The sequence below is a fragment of the Pseudophryne corroboree genome, chromosome 1 (genome assembly GCF_028390025.1).
Source record: "Pseudophryne corroboree isolate aPseCor3 chromosome 1, aPseCor3.hap2, whole genome shotgun sequence".
In the NCBI taxonomy this organism is placed as follows: domain Eukaryota; kingdom Metazoa; phylum Chordata; class Amphibia; order Anura; family Myobatrachidae; genus Pseudophryne; species Pseudophryne corroboree.
The window spans coordinates 168,823,543-168,844,946 of NC_086444.1; the positions used below are offsets into that span (position 1 = coordinate 168,823,543).

General features: G+C 46.0%; 1 protein-coding gene across 2 annotated transcripts in view; it reads left to right on the forward strand.

The window, feature by feature from the left end:
• ZNF366 (zinc finger protein 366) overlaps window positions 1-20,689 on the forward strand; it is a 136,627-nt gene extending 115,938 nt beyond the window's left edge. For both annotated transcript variants that reach the window (XM_063963880.1, XM_063963881.1), the window contains 2 exons: window positions 7,621-7,795; window positions 20,009-20,689. In XM_063963880.1, coding sequence (XP_063819950.1) covers window positions 7,621-7,795; window positions 20,009-20,448 — 615 coding nt within the window. In that variant the 3' untranslated portion in view covers window positions 20,449-20,689. The remainder of the gene's footprint in view (window positions 1-7,620; window positions 7,796-20,008) is intronic.
• Window positions 20,690-21,404: the final 715 nt, after the last annotated feature.

Below are 21,404 nucleotides of genomic sequence, written 5' to 3' on the forward strand. Positions count from 1 at the left end.
CAGATATCATTTTCACTAATTTAGAACACACCACTGCAACACATAACAGTTTGAACAAGTTCTGTGATATCTTCCTAAGGGTAGAGAGATTAGCAACGAGAGAATCCAAAATTTGGTGGGACAATAAAACATTGCAATGGTATCTATCACAATGAATTATACCAAAAGGCCTGAAAATTAAGAAAGCCCCGACACATAGTAGAGAGGACCCACAATTCATGGAAAAATGGAACAACATCCTGCATGACTGCTCCACACAGCTAATTAAATTGATTGTGAACACACATGAGACTGAACTAATAAAATTAGGCACAGAAATAGAGTCACTACAGACAGCTTTGGATGAACACAAACACGATAAGGATTTCCAACAATTAGAAGCAATTTCAAAAAACAGACTGAAAAGGGTAGAGGAAGAAACCATAGCTACAAAAAAATCCAAGATCCTGAGGGATAAAATAGGGAAAACTAAACCAGACAAGAAACCCAACAATAAACAGAAATCAATCCCGGCCTTACTCAATACACCAACAAAGACTAAGACACACAAACGTGAAAGGATACCCAAAATTACACCCATCTATAAAAGATTGAATCTCACCTACTAAGAGTACATGACAAAACTACACAAGAAAGCTTCAGGCCCCAAAAAAGAAATCACTTATCATAAAACAAGCAATGAGAGTCTAGACAACTCAATTTTAGAGAGCACTTTAGATACTGACTTTTCAACTTACAGTATTGAAGAGGACCTTGAATATGAAAGACTAGCCAGAGTGTCATTAGAAAAAGGCTTCCAAGTTTCAATAAATTTGGAAGACATACCTCTGAATGAGAATTTAGAAACACAGACCATTGAGCAGACATATAACGAGACATGTGCAGACCATTTTTTAGTAAAAAGGGCAGGAATCCTGTCCTGCGACATGAATCAGGTAACACCAAACAAACGAAAGTTGGAGGACCTAGACGAGGATGTAGAGGAGGTAGGAATAGGAAGACACAAGAGAAACAATTACCAGAAATAGGAACCAAAGGAATTTTTAATTTGAGCACAGTTACATTAAAAGATGAGCACATATCACTGTTGAACAAGGGGCTCAAGTTCGCACCAACTAAACAGCTGAATAAATTTGAAACATATCTAGACTTGCACAAATTTACAAGAAAACTAACCCTCGCCAAGTATTACAACAAAGGATCTGTCGCATACACAGAACATAAGGAACCAGACAAAACATACAAACATTCAGATCTGAAACCGAAATCCAACTTCTATCCGCAACACATGAGGGGTTCCTTCATTGATACATTTGAACAGTTGGTAACACGTGACATAGATAGACTAGAAACCAAACCAAGGAACATAAATATAACAACAACAGAAAGGAACGCACTCAAGGATCTAGGTAACAACAGAGACCTAGTAATTAAACCTGCGGACAAAGGGGGGGGAATAGTCTTGTTGGACAAGAAGGACTACACAACAGAGTCACTCAGAATTCTTAATGATAAAAGTACATATGAAACATTGACCCAAGACCCTACAGGCGAATATAAGAAATGCTTAGACAAATTATTAAAAGAGGGATTAGAACTAGGCATATTGACTAAAAAAGAACATGCTTTTATCCAAATTGACAATCCCATACTCCCTGTATTTTATTACCTACCAAAAGTACATAAAAACATATCCAACCCACCCGGCCGCCCAATTATATCAGGAATAGGTTCACTCACATCAAATTTGTCTCAGTATATCGATTCATACCTACAGCCATACGTCAAAACACAGAAATCATATATACAAGATACAACAGACATCATCAAGACTTTGGGCAACATCACTTGGTCAGAAGATTTTTGGATCTGCACAAGTGATGTTACCTCTCTATATACCATCATAGATCAGAAACAGGGTCTAGATGCAGTGAATCACTTTCTTTCATTGGACTCGACTTTGGACTCAAGACAAACCATCTTTATCTTGGAATGCATACAATTCATTCTACAACACAATAACTTTTGGTTTAATGACATCCATTACAGACAGACTACAGGCACAGCTATGGGGACTAGGTTTGCTCCAAGTTATGCCAACTTGTTCATGAGTAGGTGGGAGGACACCAATATCTGGTGTGGTCATGAATTTGGAGCAAACCTAGTCCTCTGGCGAAGATATATAGACGACATCATTTTCATTTGGCAAGGCACAGAAGAAAAATTACTAGAATTCCTGACATACATCAATACAAACGACAATAATTTAGTATTTACCACAAACTATAGTCGATCCACAGTAAACTTCCTGGACATCAATGTATTTGTGGAGAATTCCACAATATACACAAAGACATATCAGAAGAGCGTAGATGTCAACAGTTATATTCTGAATACTAGTGGACATCATCCCAATTGGTTACGAAGCATCCCACTAGGCCAATTTAAAAGACTGAGGAGAAACTGTACTAAACTTGAAGATTTTGAGCGACAAGCAGGGGAAATGAAAAACCAGTTATAGAGAAAGGCTACAAGAGGGAGATACTTGAAAAAGATCTACAAATAGCCACAAAAGTCGAAAGAGACACCCTCCTGACTTACAAACACAAAGAGACATCAAGTGAAGACTTTAAGACAGTCTTCCTGACACAATTCAGTGTCAGTACCAATAATAGACAACTTGAAAAAATCCTGTCCAAACATTGGCACATCCTCCTAGAAGATAACCTTTTAGCTGACACCCTGTCCTCTAGGCCAAAAGTAGTCTATAGAAGAGCACCAGATTTAAAATCCAAACTCTCACATAGTCATCTCAGTAAGACAGAAGTGGTACAGACTACTTTAACAGGACAAAAACTAAGCAAGGGTTTTTTTCATTGTGGCTCTTGCAGTTACTGTAAAACACACGAAGTTAGCACCAAGAAAACCATTAGCTTTGAATCTAACATAACTGGAGAAAGGTTTGAAATACAAGAACACATCTCGTGCCAAAGCAAGGGAGTGATATACCTCATTGAATGCCCATGCCGACTACAGTATGTAGGCAGAACTGTAAGACCACTGAAAACTAGGATATCCGAACACATTAGGAATGTAAGGAAGGGACTAGAAACACACAACTTGTCCAATCACTTCAAAGAAACACATGAGAGGAACCCGGCGGGGATGAAAATCTTGGGGATCAAACTAGTGTCACCCAATTGGAGGGGAGGGGATTTTATTAAACAAATTAATAAAGACGAGTTGAGGTGGATCTACACCCTAAAAACGCTGAAACCACGGGGCCTCAATCTAGACAATGAGGTGAGATCAGTAATCATGAACTAATATCGTACATGGATTTGCTTCATATTTGCTAAGCCATCAAGCCCTATTAGCGTACATTTTGGTGGGTCAAGTCATTAGAGCCTAGCAAATTTAATTTTACACCATGTAACCAATTTTGCAGTGAAATATACCAAAACACAGATAATTTTTCCGCATACAATAAGTTTTACTAATGGGTTAATAATTAATAATATATTAACATATTGTGTTTACATAACAAAATTTTTCACTTTTTATCCCAATTAGGTTTTATTCATAATCTTCGGATTGTCCATAACCCCATTTATCAACTTTTAACCCACAAACCACAGACTGTCACTACCTCCAAATGTAGTAACAGAAAATTCTCACACAACTAATAAATTCACCAGAAACGAACTCTCATCATTTCCCAATATTCACTAATGATTCAGTCTCAAAAATCATTCTTTATGGTCGTTATACCTTTTACATATATCATTTTTGCTTGTTTTGTTTACTATTACTATTATTATTGTTTTTCTATATCCCATTCTTTCCTTGTATATTCTTTTTATTGTATGATTGTCTGTATAGTCGTTATATAACAAATCCCCATTATAATTCGAGAAACACGCCCCCTTTTCTATGACATAAGCAAGTATGGGCATAAATAGCCCACACTGAATATGGCACTCATAGACTCCCTGAGGAAGACCTAGAAAGGTCGACACGCGTAGGAGCTAACAGGACACCGTTTCAAACAGACTGCCTTAATCATATTCAACACAGCAGAGCTCTCTATTTCTGGACACATTCATCACCCACGGCGCTGAAGACTGCTGAGGAACAGGAACAGGTCACGTGACCGCGAGGTACAGGAAAGTGAAAGTGAAACCGGACGAAAAGCTGCAAGACTGACAAGGAAGCAAGGTGACAGCGGAAGTTGGGAATCGAGCACAGAAGAACAAGGTAAGGGCTCTGTAAGTGGGGAGGTGCACTGCGGACAGTCCCGCTCCGGGTCTCGAAGTCAGTGACACTTTCCCCCCCAGAGACACGACCGCACTCCTCGGATCTGGCCGGCGGCAGACGCCTGTCTACACGGGCACCTTCCGCAGCCACAGACCGAGTCAGAGAGCGGCGAGTCCAGAGCCAATAATTACCTATCTCCTGCAACTCATCCCTCCCGCATAGCCACCTGGGGTACCCCTTCATTTGCTAGCACCGTCAGAAGATCACCTCACCCCCCCTCCCTCTCAAGACAGGATCAAGCTGCTGCAACAGACTCTTTGACCGTGACCCCCATATATTACTGAACGAGCTCCTCTGGGACTGTGTTGTATATACCCCTCCACACATTGTGGTAGAAGTTTGAGCACAATTAAACGAGGTGGGACGCCACACTCTATTGTACTGGACTGCGGACCAAAGTATACATATGTATAGAATTCTTTCATATACATATATATATATATATATATATATACACTCTTTCATTAATGTATTAATTTTCTATTTTTTCACATCTTTTTCCATTTATTCTCTTTCTGTCATTTTGTTTTAGAATAAATACACTAATTCTTCATATATACAGTGTATACTTGTCATTTAGTATTACAACCATTACCACCACATATTCAGGCGCAATTGTGTACCCTTATGTTATATATCTTTAAAGAGGTATTGGGTTTAACCTCCACCACAATTTTGCTGCCACAGCGTTTATCCACACAAGTAGAGCGCTGGATACAATTTGTTCATAATCCACTCCTAGATGGGCCCGGTGTTTGTGTCGGCCACTAGGGTCGCTTATCTTACTCACACAGTCAGCTACCTCATTGCGCCTCTTTTTTTCTTTGCGTCATGTGCTGTTTGGGGAGGGTTTTTTGGAAGGGCCATCCTGCGTGACACTGCAGTGCCACTCCTAGATGGGCCCGGTGTTTGTGTCGGCCACTAGGGTCGCTTATCTTACTCACACAGTCAGCTACCTCATTGCGCCTCTTTTTTTCTTTGCGTCATGTGCTGTTTGGGGAGGGTTTTTTGGAAGGGACATCCTGCGTGACACTGCAGTGCCACTCCTAGATGGGCCCGGTGTTTGTGTCGGCCACTAGGGTCGCTAATCTTACTCACACAGCTACCTCATTGCGCCTCTTTTTTTCTTTGCGTCATGTGCTGTTTGGGGAGGGTTTTTTGGAAGGGCCATCCTGCGTGACACTGCAGTGCCACTCCTAGATGGGCCCGGTGTTTGTGTCGGCCACTAGGGTCGCTAATCTTACTCACACAGCTACCTCATTGCGCCTCTTTTTTTCTTTGCGTCATGTGCTGTTTGGGGAGGGTTTTTTGGAAGGGACATCCTGCGTGACACTGCAGTGCCACTCCTAGATGGGCCCGGTGTTTGTGTCGGCCACTAGGGTCGCTTATCTTACTCACACAGCGACCTCGGTGCAAATTTTAGGACTAAAAATAATATTGTGAGGTGTGAGGTATTCAGAATAGACTGAAAATGAGTGGAAATTATGGTTTTTGAGGTTAATAATACTTTGGGATCAAAATGACCCCCAAATTCTATGAGTTAAGCTGTTTTTTAGGGTTTTTTGAAAAAAACACCCGAATCCAAAACACACCCGAATCCGACAAAAAAAATTCGGTGAGGTTTTGCCAAAACGCGGTCGAACCCAAAACACGGCCGCGGAACCGAACCCAAAACCAAAACACAAAACCCGAAAAATTTCAGGCGCTCATCACTAACTCCTATATCCACCACTTCTACTGTCATGTGATCAGATGCAGGGACTCCTCTATCCATCGTTTCTACTGTCATGTGGTCAGAGGCAGGGACTCCTATATCCACTGCTTCTACTGTCATGTGATCAGAGGCAGGGACTCCTATATCCACTGCTTCTACTGTCATGTGATCAGATGCAGAGACTCCACTAGCTACCGATTTTACTTTGACAGAGGTTGATTGTATACAGGGCAGTCTTAACAGCAGTGTAGGCCCCTGGACAAAGCAATGCATTGGGGCTCCTACCCATCCTCCAGCGGTAGGGGTGGGGGTGCTATCAGAGGCAGCTTTGATGTCCCGCGGCCAGTAGAGGGTGTGCTATCTTCTGCTCAGCATGTAGGACCTGGGGGGTGATTCAGACCTGATCGCACGCAGGCGTTTTTTTGCAGTGCTGCGATCAGGTAGCTGCCGCCTACAGGGGGAGGGGGTAGTTGATGTGCAGGGGTGCGAACGCTTGTGCAGAGAGCTGCACAAACAAAAGTTTGTGCCGTCTCTGCACAGCTCAGGACTTACTCAGCCGCTGCGATGATCTGGCCAGGAGCTGACATCAGCAATCCTGCCTCCAAACGGCTGGGCACGCCTGCGTTTTTCCAGACACTCCCTAGAAACGGTCAGTTGACACCCACAAACGGCCTCTTCCTGTCAATCTTCTTGCGATCGCCCGTGCAATCGCTTTCTTCATTAAATCTGTCGCTGTCTGGCGACAGAGCATACGGAGCATACGTATGCGCCGTTATGACCTGAACGCAGAGCTGCAAAAAAACGTAGCGTGCGATCAGGTCTGAATGACCCCTCAGGAGCAGTAATTTCTGCTAATTACTCCTTTACTGCACAGATGGTGAAAAACTGTAGAAGGGGCTTTGGGATAAATAAAGGGGCCCTTGGTACATGACTTTCATGGTTGTAGGGGGTGTTTAATATGCAGGGGAGTGGTGGATAGTGGAGTAGGCTTAATATTCTTCTTTTTACGGTGGGAGGGCAGCTTGCTTGACTGCAGATATCTCGAGTTCCTGGAAATAGATTTCTTAGCTGGGATAAAGAACTAGAGAGGAGCATGTTTCAGGAGGTATCGGGGACTTGGGGTTCAGAGTGCAGGATCCAGTGGAATACACTGACGAAACAAATAAAATTGTATACCAGGCGTGTGGAGCTGGAGCAGGGACTAGCTGCTGGAAGGCTGATATCTCTGGTTCTGGGCATAGCAGAGACCAGCTGCCAGTGTCCACCGAAAGGGGAGAGTCCCAGCTTTTTAAGAATAGCCTCAGAAAAACTCTAAGTCAGACAGAACCCGAGATATTTGGCTGGGAAGAGCAATTAACAGGCTCGGATGGGGACAGCCCTGATTGTATAGAATCTGAGGTTTCTTGTGGCTAAAAAAGTGAGTAGACTAGATGAGTTTCATAAATGTATCTTATTTGCTGTAAAATCATGTTTCTGTTTAACAATAATTTACATGTGCATCCTTTAACAGTTTTATTTTCTATTAATATAGATCTGTATGTGAATATTCATATAATGAGAACTTGTATTTATTCCTGTATTCCCTGCAGCTGTGTGGGAAGGCATTTAATCGAATGCATAATTTAATGGGCCACATGCACCTCCATTCAGACAGCAAACCCTTCAAGTGTCTGTACTGCCCCAGCAAATTTACACTGAAGGGAAACCTTACCCGGCATATGAAGGTTAAACATGGTGTCACGGAAAGAAGATACCACACTCGAGGTAAAAATGTATAGCAACTATCATCTTACATTTATATTGGCTCATTGATCTCAGCTTAATGGTCTAACATTAGCCTGAGTCTGACTCTGGGTTTGCATGTAATAAAAAAAGAGAAAAACAAAAAAGATTAGCTACAATCAAAGGTGGTCTCGTTACCTATAGGTCAGGCCCTAAAACACTGGTCTTCATTCAGTTTTGGATATGGCATCATCCTAGCAAAAAATAGGATTTTGATAACCTACCGGTAAATCCTTTTCTCCTAGTCCGTAGAGGATGCTGGGGACGACATCAGGACCATGGGGTATAGACAGGATCCGCAGGAGACATGGGCACGCTAAAGACTTTTCATTAGGTGTGAACTGGCTCCTCCCTCTATGCCCCTCCTCCAGACCTCAGTTGTAGGAACTGTGCCCAGGGAGACTGACATTTCGAGGAAAGGAATTACTTAACTAGTGTGGTGAGACATCTACCAACTCACACCCTCAACCATGCCGTACACATGGCATTCAACATAACACACACCAACAGGCATGAACCAATTGCAGCAACATGCTGAAATAAAATAACACAACTTGTGTAACTGTAATAACTAAACTGCAGGTAAAATACGCACTGGGACGGGCGCCCATCATCCACTACGGACTAGGAGAAAAGGATTTACCGGTAGGTATCAAAATCCTATTTTCTCATACGTCCTAGAGGATGCTGGGGACGACATCAAGTCCATTGGGTCTATACCAAAGCTCCAGTACGGGCAGGAGAGTGCGGATGACCCTGCAGTACCGATTGACCAAACTTGAGGTCCTCATCGGCCAAGGTGTCAAACTTGTAGAATTTAGCAAATGTGTTTGACCCTGACCAAGTAGCTGCTCAGCAAAGTTGTAATGCCGAGACCCCCCGGGCAGCCGCCCAGGATGAGCCCACCTTCCTAGTGGAGTGGGCCTTTACCGACGTCGGTAACGGCAATCCAGCCGTAGTATGAGCTTGCTGAATCGTATTTCTAATCCAACGTGCAATAGTCTGCTTGGAAGCAGGATAGCCAATCTTGTTGTGAGCATACAGTACAAACAGAGCCTCTGTTTTCCGTATACGAGCCGTTCTAGCGACATAGATTTTCAAAGCTCTAACCACATCTAGAGACTTTGATTTAGTGAATGTGTCAGTAACTACTGGCACTACAATAGGTTGGTTTATGTGGAAAGATGAAACCACCTTCGGAAGAAAATGTTGACGAGTCCTCAACTCTGCCCTATCTTCATGGAAGATCAGGTAAGGGCTCTTGTGAGACAAGGCCCCCAATTCAGACACCCGCCTTGCGGATGCCAAAGCCAAAAGCATCACCACTTTCCAAGTGAGAAACTTCAATTCTATCTTTTGTAGAGGCTCAAACCAATCCGATTGAAGGAACTGCAATACCACGTTAAGGTCCCATTGTGCCACTGGAGGCACGAATGGAGGCTGGATGTGCAGAACCCCTTTCACAAAGGTCTGAACCTCTGGAAGAGAGGCCAATTGTTTCTGGAAGAACACTGACAAGGCCGAAATCTGGACCTTGATTGATGCCAATCGGAGGCCCGCCTCCACACCATCTTGCAAAAAATGGAGAAAACGTCCTAAATGAAACTCTTCCGTAGGAGCTTTCTTGGATTCACACCAAGATACATATTTTCTCCAAATACAATGGTAATGTTTCGACATTACTCCCTTTCTGGCCTGAATAAGGGTGGGAATGACCTCCTCGGGAATACCCTTCCTGGCTAGGATACGACGCTCAACAGCCATGCCGTCAAACATAGCCACGGTAAGTCTTGGTACACACACGGCCCCTGCTCCAGCAGGTCCTCTCGAGAAGGAAGAGGCCGAGGATCTCCTATGAGTAACTGCTGAAGATCTGGGTACCAAGCCCTCCTTGGCCAGTCCGGGGCAATGAAGATTGCTCGAACCCTTGTTTTTCTTATGATCCTGAGTACTTTTGGGATCAGCGGAAGTGAAGGGAATACATACACTTACGGAAACACCCATTGGGTCACCAGTGCATCCACTGCTACTGCTTGAGGTTCTCTCGACCTTCAACGGTATCTCTGAAGCTTCTTGTTGAGACCAGACACCATCATGTCTATTTGAGGAACTCCCCAAAGACTTGTCACCTCTGCGAAGACTTCTTGGTGGAGGCCCCACTCTCCTGGATGGAGATCGTATCTGCTGAGGAAGTCTGCTTCCCAGTTGTCTACTCCCGGAATGAATATTGCCGACAGAGCTTGTAGATGTTTTTATGCCCAGCAGAGGATTTTTGTCGCCTCTGCCATTGCCGCTGCTTTTCGTTCCGCCCTGCCTGTTTATGTACGCGACTGCTGTTACATTGTCCGCCTGGATCTGCACGGGACAGTCTTGAAGAAGATGTATCGCTTGTTGAAGGCCGTTGTAAATGGCTCTTAGCTCCAGAACGTTTATGTGAAGGCAGGCTTCCTGTTGTGACCAACGTCCCTGGAAGTTTTCTCCCTGAGAGACTGCTCCCCAGCCTCGGAGACTTGCATCCGTGGTTAGCAGGACCCAGTCCTGAATCCCGAACCTGCGTCCCTCTAGTAGGTGAGAGCTGTGTAACCACCACAGGAGCAAAATCCTGTTTTTTGACGACAGGATTATCTTTCTGTGCATGTGTAGGTGTGACCCCGACCACTTGTCCAACAGGTCCCACTGGATTACTCTGGCATGGAACCTGCCAAACTGTATGGCCTCGTAGGCCGCGACCATCTTTCCCAACAACCGAATGCACTGATGGATCGACACACTTCATGGTTTCAATATCTGTTTTACCATTTTCTGGATTTCCAGAGCCTTTTCCAGCGGAAGAAATACACTCTGAACTTCTGTGTCCAGAATCATCCCGAGGAAAGACAACCTTGTCGTCGGTTCCAACTGTGACTTTGGGTAATTTATGATCCACCCGTGTTGTTGGAGTATTGACAGAGAGAGTGATATGTTTTGTAACAACTGCTCCCTGGATCTCGCCTTTATCAGGAGATCGTCCAGATAAGGAATTATATTGACTCCTTTCTGACGAAGGAGGACCATCATATCTGCCATCACCTTGGTGAATACCCTCGACGCCGTGGAGAGACCGAAAGGCAACGTCTGGAATTGGTAATGGCAATCCTGGACCGCAAATCTTAGATACAGTAAGCCTGGTGAGGAGGATAAATGGGAACATGCAGGTAAGCATCCTTTATGTCCACCGACACCAAGTAGTCCCCCTCCTCCAGACTGGCAATCACCGCCCGAAGTGATTCCATCTTGAACTTGAACCTTTTTAGGTAACAATTCAGATCTTTTAGATTTATGATCGGTCTGACCGAGCCGTCCGGCTTCGGAACAACAAAGAGGCTGGAATAAAAACCCCTCCCTTGTTGAGATGACGGTACCAGGTCTATGACCTGGTCTTGACATAATTTTTGGATTGCCGCTGTTACTGCTTCTCTTTCTGGCAGAGAAACTGGCAAGGTCGATTTGAAAAATCGGCATGGAGGCACGTCTTGAAACTCCAGTTTGTATCCCTGGGATACTATTTGCAACACCCAGGGATCCAGGCCAGACAGAATCCAACCTTGGCTGAAGAGTTTGAGACGTGCCCCCACCCGAGCGGCCTCCCGCAAGGGAGCTCCAGCGTCATGCTGGGGATTTGGCAGAAGTAGGGGTAGACTTCTGCTCTTGGGAACCTGGAGCCGCTGTGGGCTTCTTTCCCCTTCCCCTACCTGCAAAGAAGGGGGAACCTCTCGCTTTTTTGCATTTATTGGGCCGAAAGGACTGCATTTGCGGGTGATAGGTCTTTTTTGCCAGTGCAGGCGCTGAGGGCAAAAATGACGACTTACCTGCGGTAGCCGCCGAGACTAACGCATCCAGGCCATCGCCAAATAAGGCCTCACCTTTATATGGGAGAGCCTCCATGTTTCTTTTGGAATCTGCATCCGCGTTCCACTGGCGAATCCACAACGCCCGCCTAGCCGATACTACCATGGTAGCGGCCTGTGAACTCAAGAGTCCAATATCCTTCATTGCTTCCAGCATGTAGGCAGCAGCGTCCTTGATATTCCCTAATTTAAGGAGTATCTCATCTTTATCAATCGTGTCAATTTCTGATGACACGCTTTCTGACCATTTTTCAATAGCGCGACTCACCCATGCGCAGGTAATAGTGGGCCTAATCAGTGTACCATTGGTAACATAAATGGATTTCAATGTCGTTTCCATTTTGCGGTCTGCCGGCTCTTTAAGAGAAGCCGTGCTAGGAGCAGGGAGAATTACTTTCTTTGTCTGGAAAGTGCTCTGTCTAACACAGGGGGTGACTCCCACTTTTTCCTGTCCTCAGCCGGGAAAGGGTAAGCTATGTGAATCCTTTTGGGAATACAAAATCTTTTATCAGGATTCACCCACATCCCTTCAAACAGAGCATTTAGTTTGTGTGAAAGGGGGAACGTGACTTTGGACTTCTTTTCCTTACATAAATACGCCTTCTCCTGAGGTACAGTAGTGGTTTCTGCAAACTCCAACACGTCCCTTATAGCCACAATCATATATTGTATATTCTTTGCCAATTTATGATCTATCTCTCTGGATTCACTATTGTCGACACAAGAGTCAGAATCCGTGTCGGTATCAGTGTTTACAACATTTGCAAATGGTCTCTTATGTGACCCAGAGGGGCCGCACGCATAAGGAATAACAGCATCCTGAAAAATCACATCTTCCACAGATTTTCTCCAGCATGCAGCCTTAGATTCAGACTTATCTAATCTACGGTTAATCAGATGCATACTGTCACGTATCTCTTTCACCCATGCAGGCTCTTGTCCCTAAAATGTCTTCCTCCGGGGAGGAACTCCCTGCCTCAGACATGCCTCACACGTGTACAGCACACCAACAGACACGCTGGGACTTATTTTGGGGACAGACCCACAGTAAAATCTGTCAGAAAGACACAGGATAGGAGCAGCCAGTTCACAATCCTAGCGCCAGTATTTCCTGTGAACACAGTATGTCCACAGCCTAACAGCGCTTTTTAAATAGTAATATACACTATCAATCGCTTTGTGCCCCCCCTTAATAGCACCTTGTACTTGTCAGAAGTGGAGGAGAGGACCAGCGTGTTCTCTGCAGCCTGAGGAGAGAGAGAAAATAAGAATTTACTCACCGGTAATTCTATTTCTCGTAGTCCGTAGTGGATGCTGGGAACTCCGTAAGGACCATGGGGAATAGACGGGCTCCGCAGGAGACTGGGCACTCTAAAAGAAAGATTAGGTACTATCTGGTGTGCACTGGCTCCTCCCTCTATGCCCCTCCTCCAGACCTCGGTTAGGGAAACTGTGCCCGGAAGAGCTGACACAACAAGGAAAGGATTTGGAATCCAGGGTAAGACTCATACCAGCCACACCAATCACACTGTACAACTTGTGATAACCATACCCAGTTAACAGTATGAACAATAACTTAGCCTCATTCAACGGATGGCTCATGACAATAACCCTTTAGTTAAGCAATAACTATATACACGTATTGCAGAGAGTCCGCACTTGGGACGGGCGCCCAGCATCCACTACGGACTACGAGAAATAGAATTACCGGTGAGTAAATTCTTATTTTCTCTGACGTCCTAGTGGATGCTGGGAACTCCGTAAGGACCATGGGGATTATACCAAAGCTCCCAAACGGGCGGGAGAGTGCGGATGACTCTGCAGCACCGAATGAGCAAAGGCAAGGTCCTCCTCAGCCAGGGTATCAAACTTGTAGAACTTAGCAAATGTGTTTGAACCCGACCAAGTAGCAGCTCGGCAAAGCTGTAAAGCCGAGACCACTCGGGCAGCCGCCCAAGAAGAGCCCACCTTCCTTGTGGAATGGGCTTTTACTGATTTAGGATGCGGCAATCCTGCCGCAGAATGAGCTTGCTAAATCGTGTTACAGATCCAGCGCGCAATAGTTTGCTTTGAAGCAGGAGCACCCAGCTTGTTGGGTGCGCATGCAGGATAAACAGCGAGTGAGTTTTCCTGACTCCAGCCGTCCTGGCTACATAGATTTTCAAAGCCCTGACTACATCCAGTAACTTGGAGTCCTCCAAGTCCCGAGTAGCCACAGGCACCACAATAGGTTGGTTCAAATGAAACGCTGATACCACCTTAGGGAGAAATTGGGGACGAGTCCTCAATTCTGCCCTGTCCATATGGAAGATCAGATAAGGGCTTTTACATGACAAAGCCGCCAATTCTGACACACGCCTAGCCGAAGCTAAGGCCAATAGCATGACCACTTTCCACGTGAGATATTTTAGCTCCACGGTCTTAAGTGGCTCAAACCAGTGGGATTTCAGGAAATCCAACACAACGTTAAGATCCCAAGGTGCCACTGGAGGCACAAAAGGGGGCTGAATATTCAGCACTCCCTTAACAAACGTCTGAACTTCAGGCAGTGAAGCCAGTTCTTTTTTAAAGAAAATAGATAGGGCCGAAATCTGGACCTTTATGGACCCCAATTTTAGGCCCATAGTCACTCCTGACTGTAGGAAGTGCAGAAATCGCCCCAGCTGGAATTCCTCAGTCGGGGCCTTCCTGGCCTCACACCAAGCAACATATTTCCGCCATATGCGGTGATAATGTCTTGCTGTCACATCCTACCTAGCTTTTATCAGCGTAGGAATCACTTCATCTGGAATGCCCTTTTCCGCTAGGATCCGGCGTTCAACCGCCATGCCGTCAAACGCAGCCGCAGTAAGTCTTGGAACAGACAGGGCCCCTGCTGTAACAGGTCCTGTCTGAGAGGCAGAGGCCATGGGTCCTCTGAGATCATTTCTTGTAGTTCTGGATACCAAGTTCTTCTTGGCCAATCCAGAACGATGAGTATAGTTCTTACTCCTCTCCTTCTTACTATCCTCAGTACCTTGGGCATCAGAGGAAGAGGAGGGAACACATAAACCGACTGGTACACCCACGGTGTCACTAGCGCGTCCACAGCTATTGCCTGAGGGTCCCTTGACCTGGCGCAATATTTTTTTAGCTTTTTGTTGAGGCGGGACGCCATTATGTCCACCTGTGGCCGTTCCCAACGGTTTACAATCTGCGTGAAGACTTCTGGATGAAGTCCCCACTCTCCCGGGTGGAGGTCGTGCCTGCTAAGGAAATCTGCTTCCCAGTTGTCCACTCCCGGAATGAACACCGCTGACAGTGCTAGCACGTGATTCTCCGCCCATTGAAGAATCCTTGTGGCTTCTGCCATCGCCATCCTGCTTCTTGTGCCGCCCTGGCGGTTTACATGGGCGACCGCCGTGACGTTGTCTGATTGAATCAGCACTGGTTGGTTTTGAAGCAGGGGCTCTGCTTGACTCAGGGCGTTGTAAATGGCCCTTAGTTCCAGTATATTTATGTGTAGTGAAGTCTCCTGACTTGACCACTGTCCTTGGAAGTTCCTTCCCTGAGTGACTGCCCCCCATCCTCGGAGGCTTGCATCCGTGGTCACCAGGACCCAGTCCTGTATGCCGAATCTGCGGCCCTCGAGAAGATGAGCACTCTGCAGCCACCACAGCAGAGACACCCTGGCCCTCGGGGACAGGGTAATCAACCGATGCATCTGAAGATGCGATCCGGACCATTTGTCTAACAGATCCCACTGAAAGATCCTTGCATGGAACCTGCCGAAGGGAAGTGCTTCGTAAGAAGCCACCATCTTTCCCAGGACTCGCGTGCACTGATGCACCGACACCTGTTTTGGTTTCAGGAGGTCCCTGACCAGAGATGACAATTCCTGGGCCTTCTCCACCGGGAGAAACACCTTCTTCTGTTCTGTGTCCAGAACCATGCCCAGGAAAAGCAGACGCGTCGCAGGAATCAGCTGCGACTTTGGGATATTCAGAATCCAGCCGTGCTGTTGCAACACTTCCCGAGAGAGTGCTACGCTGACTAACAACTGCTCTCTGGACCTCGCCTTCATAAGGAGATCGTCCAAGTACGGGATAATTATAACTCCCTTCTTCCGATGGAGTATCATCATTTCGGCCATTACCTTGGTAAATACTCTCGGTGCCGTGGACAGACCAAACGGCAACGTCTGGAATTGGTAATGACAATCCTGTACCACAAACCTGAGGTACTCCAGGTGAGGTGGGTAAATGGGGACATGCAAGTAAGCATCCTTGATGTCCAGCGACACCATAAAGTCCCCCTCTTCCAGGCTTGCAATAACCGCTCTGAGCGATTCCATTTTGAACTTGAACTTCCTTATATAAGTGTTCAAGGATTTTAAATTCAGAATGGGTCTCACCGAACCGTCTGGTTTCGGTACCACAAACATTGTGGAATAGTAACCCCGTCCCTGTTGAAGGAGGGGAACCTTGATTATCACCTGCTGGAGGTACAGCTTGTGAATTGCCGCCAGTACTACCTCCCTTTCCATGGGAGCAGCTGGCAAGGCTGATTTGAGGTAACGGCGAGGGGGAGTCGCCTCGAACTCCAGCTTGTATCCCTGAGATACAATTTGTACAGCCCAGAGATCCACCTGTGAGCGAACCCACTGGTTGCTGAAGTTTCGGAGATGCGCCCCCACCGCACCCGGCTCCGCCTGTGGAGCCCCAGCGTCATGCGGTGGACTTAGTGGAAGCGGGGGAGGATTTTTGTTCCTGGGAACTGGCTGCCTGGTGCAGCTTCTTTCCTCTACCCCTGCCTCTGGGCAGAAAGGATGCGCCTCTGACCCGCTTGCCTTTCTGAGGCCGAAAGGACTGTACATGATAATATGGTGCTTTCTTAGGCTGTTAGGGAACCTGAGGTAAAAAAGTTGACTTCCCAGCTGTCGCTGTGGATACGAGGTCCGAGAGACCGTCCCCAAACAATTCCTCACCCTTATAAGGCAAAACCTCCATGTGTTTTTTAGAATCAGCATCACCTGTCCACTGCCGAGTCCATAATACTCTCCTGGCAGAAATGGACATTGCATTAATTCTAGATGCCAGTAGGCAAATGTCCCTCTGTGCATTCCGCATATACAAGACGACGTCCTTTATATGTTCTATGGTTAGCAAAATAGTATCCCTGTCGAGGGAATCAATGTTGTCTGACAGGGTATCAGTCCATGCTGCTGCAGCACTACACATCCATGCTGAAGCAATAGCAGGTCTCAGTATAGTACCCGAGTGTGTATACACAGACTTCAGGATAGCTTCCTGCTTTCTATCCGCAGGCTCCTTTAAGGCGGCCGTTTCCTGAGACGGCAGTGCCACCTTTTTTGATAAGCGTGTGAGCACCTTGTCCACCCTAGGGGATGTTTCCCAACGTAACCTGTCCGTTGGCGGGAAAGGGTACGCCATCAGTAACCTCCTAGAAATCACTAGTTTCTTATCGGGGGAACTCCACGCTTCTTCACACAATTCATTTAATTCATCAGATGGGGGAAAAGTCACTGGCTGCTTTTTCTCCCCAAACATAATACCCTTCTTGGTAGTAACCGGGTTAACATCAGAAATGTGCAATACATTTTTCATTGCAGTAATCATGCATCGGATGGCCTTTGTAGACTGTACATTTGTCTCATCCTCATCTACACTGGTGTCAGACTCCGTGTCGACATCTGTGTCTACCATCTGAGCTAGCGGGCGTTTATGAGCCCCTGATGGCCTCTGAGACGCCTGGGCAGGCGCGGGCTGAGATCCCGGCTGTCCCAAGGCTGCTGCGTCATCGAACCTTTTATGTAAGGAGTTGACACTGTCGGTTAAGACCTTCCACATATCCATCCAATCCGGTGTCGGCCCCGTCGGGGTCGACACCACACTTATCTGCTCCTGCTCCGCCTCCACGTAACCCTCCTCATCAAACATGTCGACACAGCCGTACCGACACACCGCACACACACAGGGAATGCTCTGACTGAGGACAGGACCCCACAAAGTCCTTTGGGGAGACAGAGAGAGAGTATGCCAGCACACACCACAGCGCTATATAACACAGGGATTTACACTATAATGAGTTGTTTTTTCCCAATAGCTGCCTATTATCTATTTGCGCCTAAATTTATGTGCCCCCCCTCTCTTTTTTACCCTTCTTGTACAGGATACTGCAGAGGAGAGCCTGGGGAGCGTCCTTCCAGCGGAGCTGTGAAGAAAAAATGGCGCTGGTGTGCTGAGGAAGAAGGCCCCGCCCCCTCAGCGGCGGGCTTCTCCCGCGTTTTGTATAACTTAATGGCGGGGGTTTGTACACATATACAGTTTTCCAGACTGTATTATGTGTATTTAGTGACAAAAGGTATTATAATTGCTGCCCAGGGCGCCCCCCCCCCCAGCGCCCTGCACCCAACAGTGACCGGAGTGTGTGGTGTGCTGTGGGAGCAATGGCGCACAGCTGCAGTGCTGTGCGCTACCTTAATGAAGACAGGAGTCTTCAGCCGCCGTTTTCGTCGTTCTCTTCTGTCTTCTGGCTCTGCAAGGGGGACGGCGGCGCGGCTCCGGGAACGGACGATCGAGGTCAGGCCCTGTGTTCGAACCCTCTGGAGCTAATGGTGTCCAGTAGCCTAAGAAGCACAAGCTAGCTGCAAGCAGGTAGGTTTGCTTCTCTCCCCTCAGTCCCACGTAGCAGTGAGTCTGTTGCCAGCAGATCTCACTGAAAATAAAAAACCTAACAAATACTTTCTTTTCTAGCAAGCTCAGGAGAGCCAACTAGGAGCACCCAGCTCTGGCCGGGTACAGATTCTAACTGAGGTCTGGAGGAGGGGCATAGAGGGAGGAGCCAGTGCACACCAGATAGTACCTAATCTTTCTTTTAGAGTGCCCAGTCTCCTGCGGAGCCCGTCTATTCCCCATGGTCCTTACGGAGTTCCCAGCATCCACTAGGACGTCAGAGAAAATGGCAATGAGTAGTGTGCTGGCTACCTGAGGAAGAAGCTCCGCCCCCGCAATGGCGCGTCCTTACACTCATATATACACTGTAATATTTATACTGGCGGGGGTAGGGCTGTGCTAGCGGCAACTTATGCCCCCTTTAAGCCAGTTTGAGGTATTTTTATTGCTGCCCAGGGCGCCCGCCCGCGCCATGCACCCTGTAGTGCCTGTGTGTGTGGGCAGCAATGGCGCGCTGCGCTCCCGCCAGTCGTGCCACACCTCAGCCATCACTTACTTGATAGAAGATCATTCTTCTTATACTCACCTGTCTTCTAACTTCTGGCTCTGTGATTGGGGTGACGGCGTGCTGTGGGAGTGAGCATCTAGACACGGCTAGCGTTCATTTCCCTTCAGGAGCTAATGGTGTCCTGTCAGGCAGAAGCAGAACCATGAAACTCTGAGGAAGTTGGTTCTGCTTCTGCCCCCTCAGTCCCACGAAGCAGGGAGTCTGATGCCAGCAGATCTCCCTGAAGATAAAAAAAACCTAACATAAGTCTTTTCAGAGAAACTCAGTAGAGCTCCTCAGAGTGCATCCAGTCGACCTGGGCACATTTCTAAAACTGAGGTCTGGAGGAGGGGCATAGAGGGAGGAGCCAGTTCACACCCAATGAAAAGTCTTTAGAGTGCCCATGTCTCCTGCGGATCCCGTCTATACCCCATGGTCTCGATGTCGTCCCCAGCATCCTCTAGGACGTATGAGAAATTGTGTATTTCCATAGGCATATCTATAATAAAGGGTGCAGGGTGTGCTACTTCCATGGGAGTCCACACTTTACAACATGCAACTATATATCATACTTACCTCATCACAGTGGAGCTGTAGAAATCACATGGAAAACTGCAGCTGCAATTTTCCTGAAGATCTGCCCATGTGCAGTAGAGAAATCACCGGGATCATGTGCCATATTTCCATAGACCTACACATGCAGCTAAAAGGCAAACATGCCGAGAGAGAGAGAGACGGTGGTGCCCACACAAAGACTTTACACGCGCCACACCATCTCTCTTACACTGCCTCTATGTATTACCCACTAAAAAGAATAAACTGTACCCACTGTGCACAATTAAAGACATGGAAGTACTATTTTTGGTGCCATCTAATAGCTATGATTATGGATGTCAGAAATAACATAACAATAAGGGCTGTACCAGATCCTATATTTGGCTTTGGTATTCTCACTGAGTGCATACATATTTCCATTGATTGGGATTTAGCTATTAAACAAATATTTGAGGTAATATAAAAATGAGATTACAACACTATAAAAGTCAGAGTAATATTGCATATTAACATGTTTTAATTCTGTTTCCAGGTTTGGGCAGGGCAAGGACAGACCTCTCCCACTCTATTGTGCTTTGCAGTGCAGAGCAGAAAGAACCTTTTGACCTATCCAGAAAGAGAAGAACTAACAAAACATCTTGTCATTCAGATGGGGAGAGTGTGAAGGGTAGTTCTTCCCAAGAAGAGGAAGACGACAGGTGCAGCACTCTGGGAACATATGAACAAGACTTTACTTATGAGTCAGAACTTGGTTCAGAGGAGCATCCAAGTGTTTTAAAGAAGACATGTATCAAGGAGAAGCAAGATATTCTACACAGAGATAGAGATAGAGAAGGAATAAGTCACCAGCACAAAGAGGAACGAGAAGAGACAAACCTAAGCCATCGAGGGGGAAGTTTTGAACCATCTGTTCCTTATTACTTATATTTCAAGAACAGAAACACAAACTTAAATGAGATGCATGAGGACTGAAATCATTACCAGACCACAGACAACATCCCTAAATATGTAAAACGAGATTGACAGCATAATATCACACCCCAGTTAATTAAGGCTAATATTATGTCACAGAAATGCAATGCTATTATGTAATTTGGCATATACTGTGCAACATATATTTGTAGTTGGTTATAGATTTCAATCTATCTGCTTCAATTAATTGCAACAATAAAATCATAGCACTTCATGTTAAGTCAATTTGCATAAACCCATATTAATCGCCTGAAGATGTCCATTATTTTACATTTCACCTAAACTGAATAGAATACATATGAATAGAACACATATGTCTAGAATACATAATACGCTTAGCATTACACAATTCTGTTATACTATAAAAGTGATGTCAGACTATGTATAATACACATGAATAGGCTACAGTATCTCCATTGAGGGTACTGTAAACAGTATCTGTATAAATAGAGTGTTCTGCACTCTTGTACACTGGTCTTGTCTGCTGCTTCCTGTTTCCAAGTACAGTCTGCATTTAAGGTCTGATTCATTTTTGTAAGTAAAGCAAAAAAAGCAAGCAACTGTGCAAAACCATGTTGCTCTACAGGTGTGGCAGATGTAAAACGTGCAGAGAAAGTTTGATGTTGGTGGGATGTGTTCAAACTGAAATCTAAATTGCACTGTGAAAATGAAGCTGTCTTACATTTGTGGGCTACATGCAAAAGCAGCCAGTATTTACCCTGCACAGAAACAATATAAATGTATTTGTTCCCCTTGCAGTGCCACATGGTTTGTTCCAGACACAAAGTTACTTGCTTCTTTTGCTTTACTTACAAACATGAATCAGGCCCTTAGTGCTCGACACTAAACAGGAGCCCAGATGACAGCGGCTGATGAGTTAACCTATAATATGCTTGTAATTTACAGCAGAGGATCAGGGCTGGCTCTACCATTAGGCAGCTTTAGGCGGCTGCCTA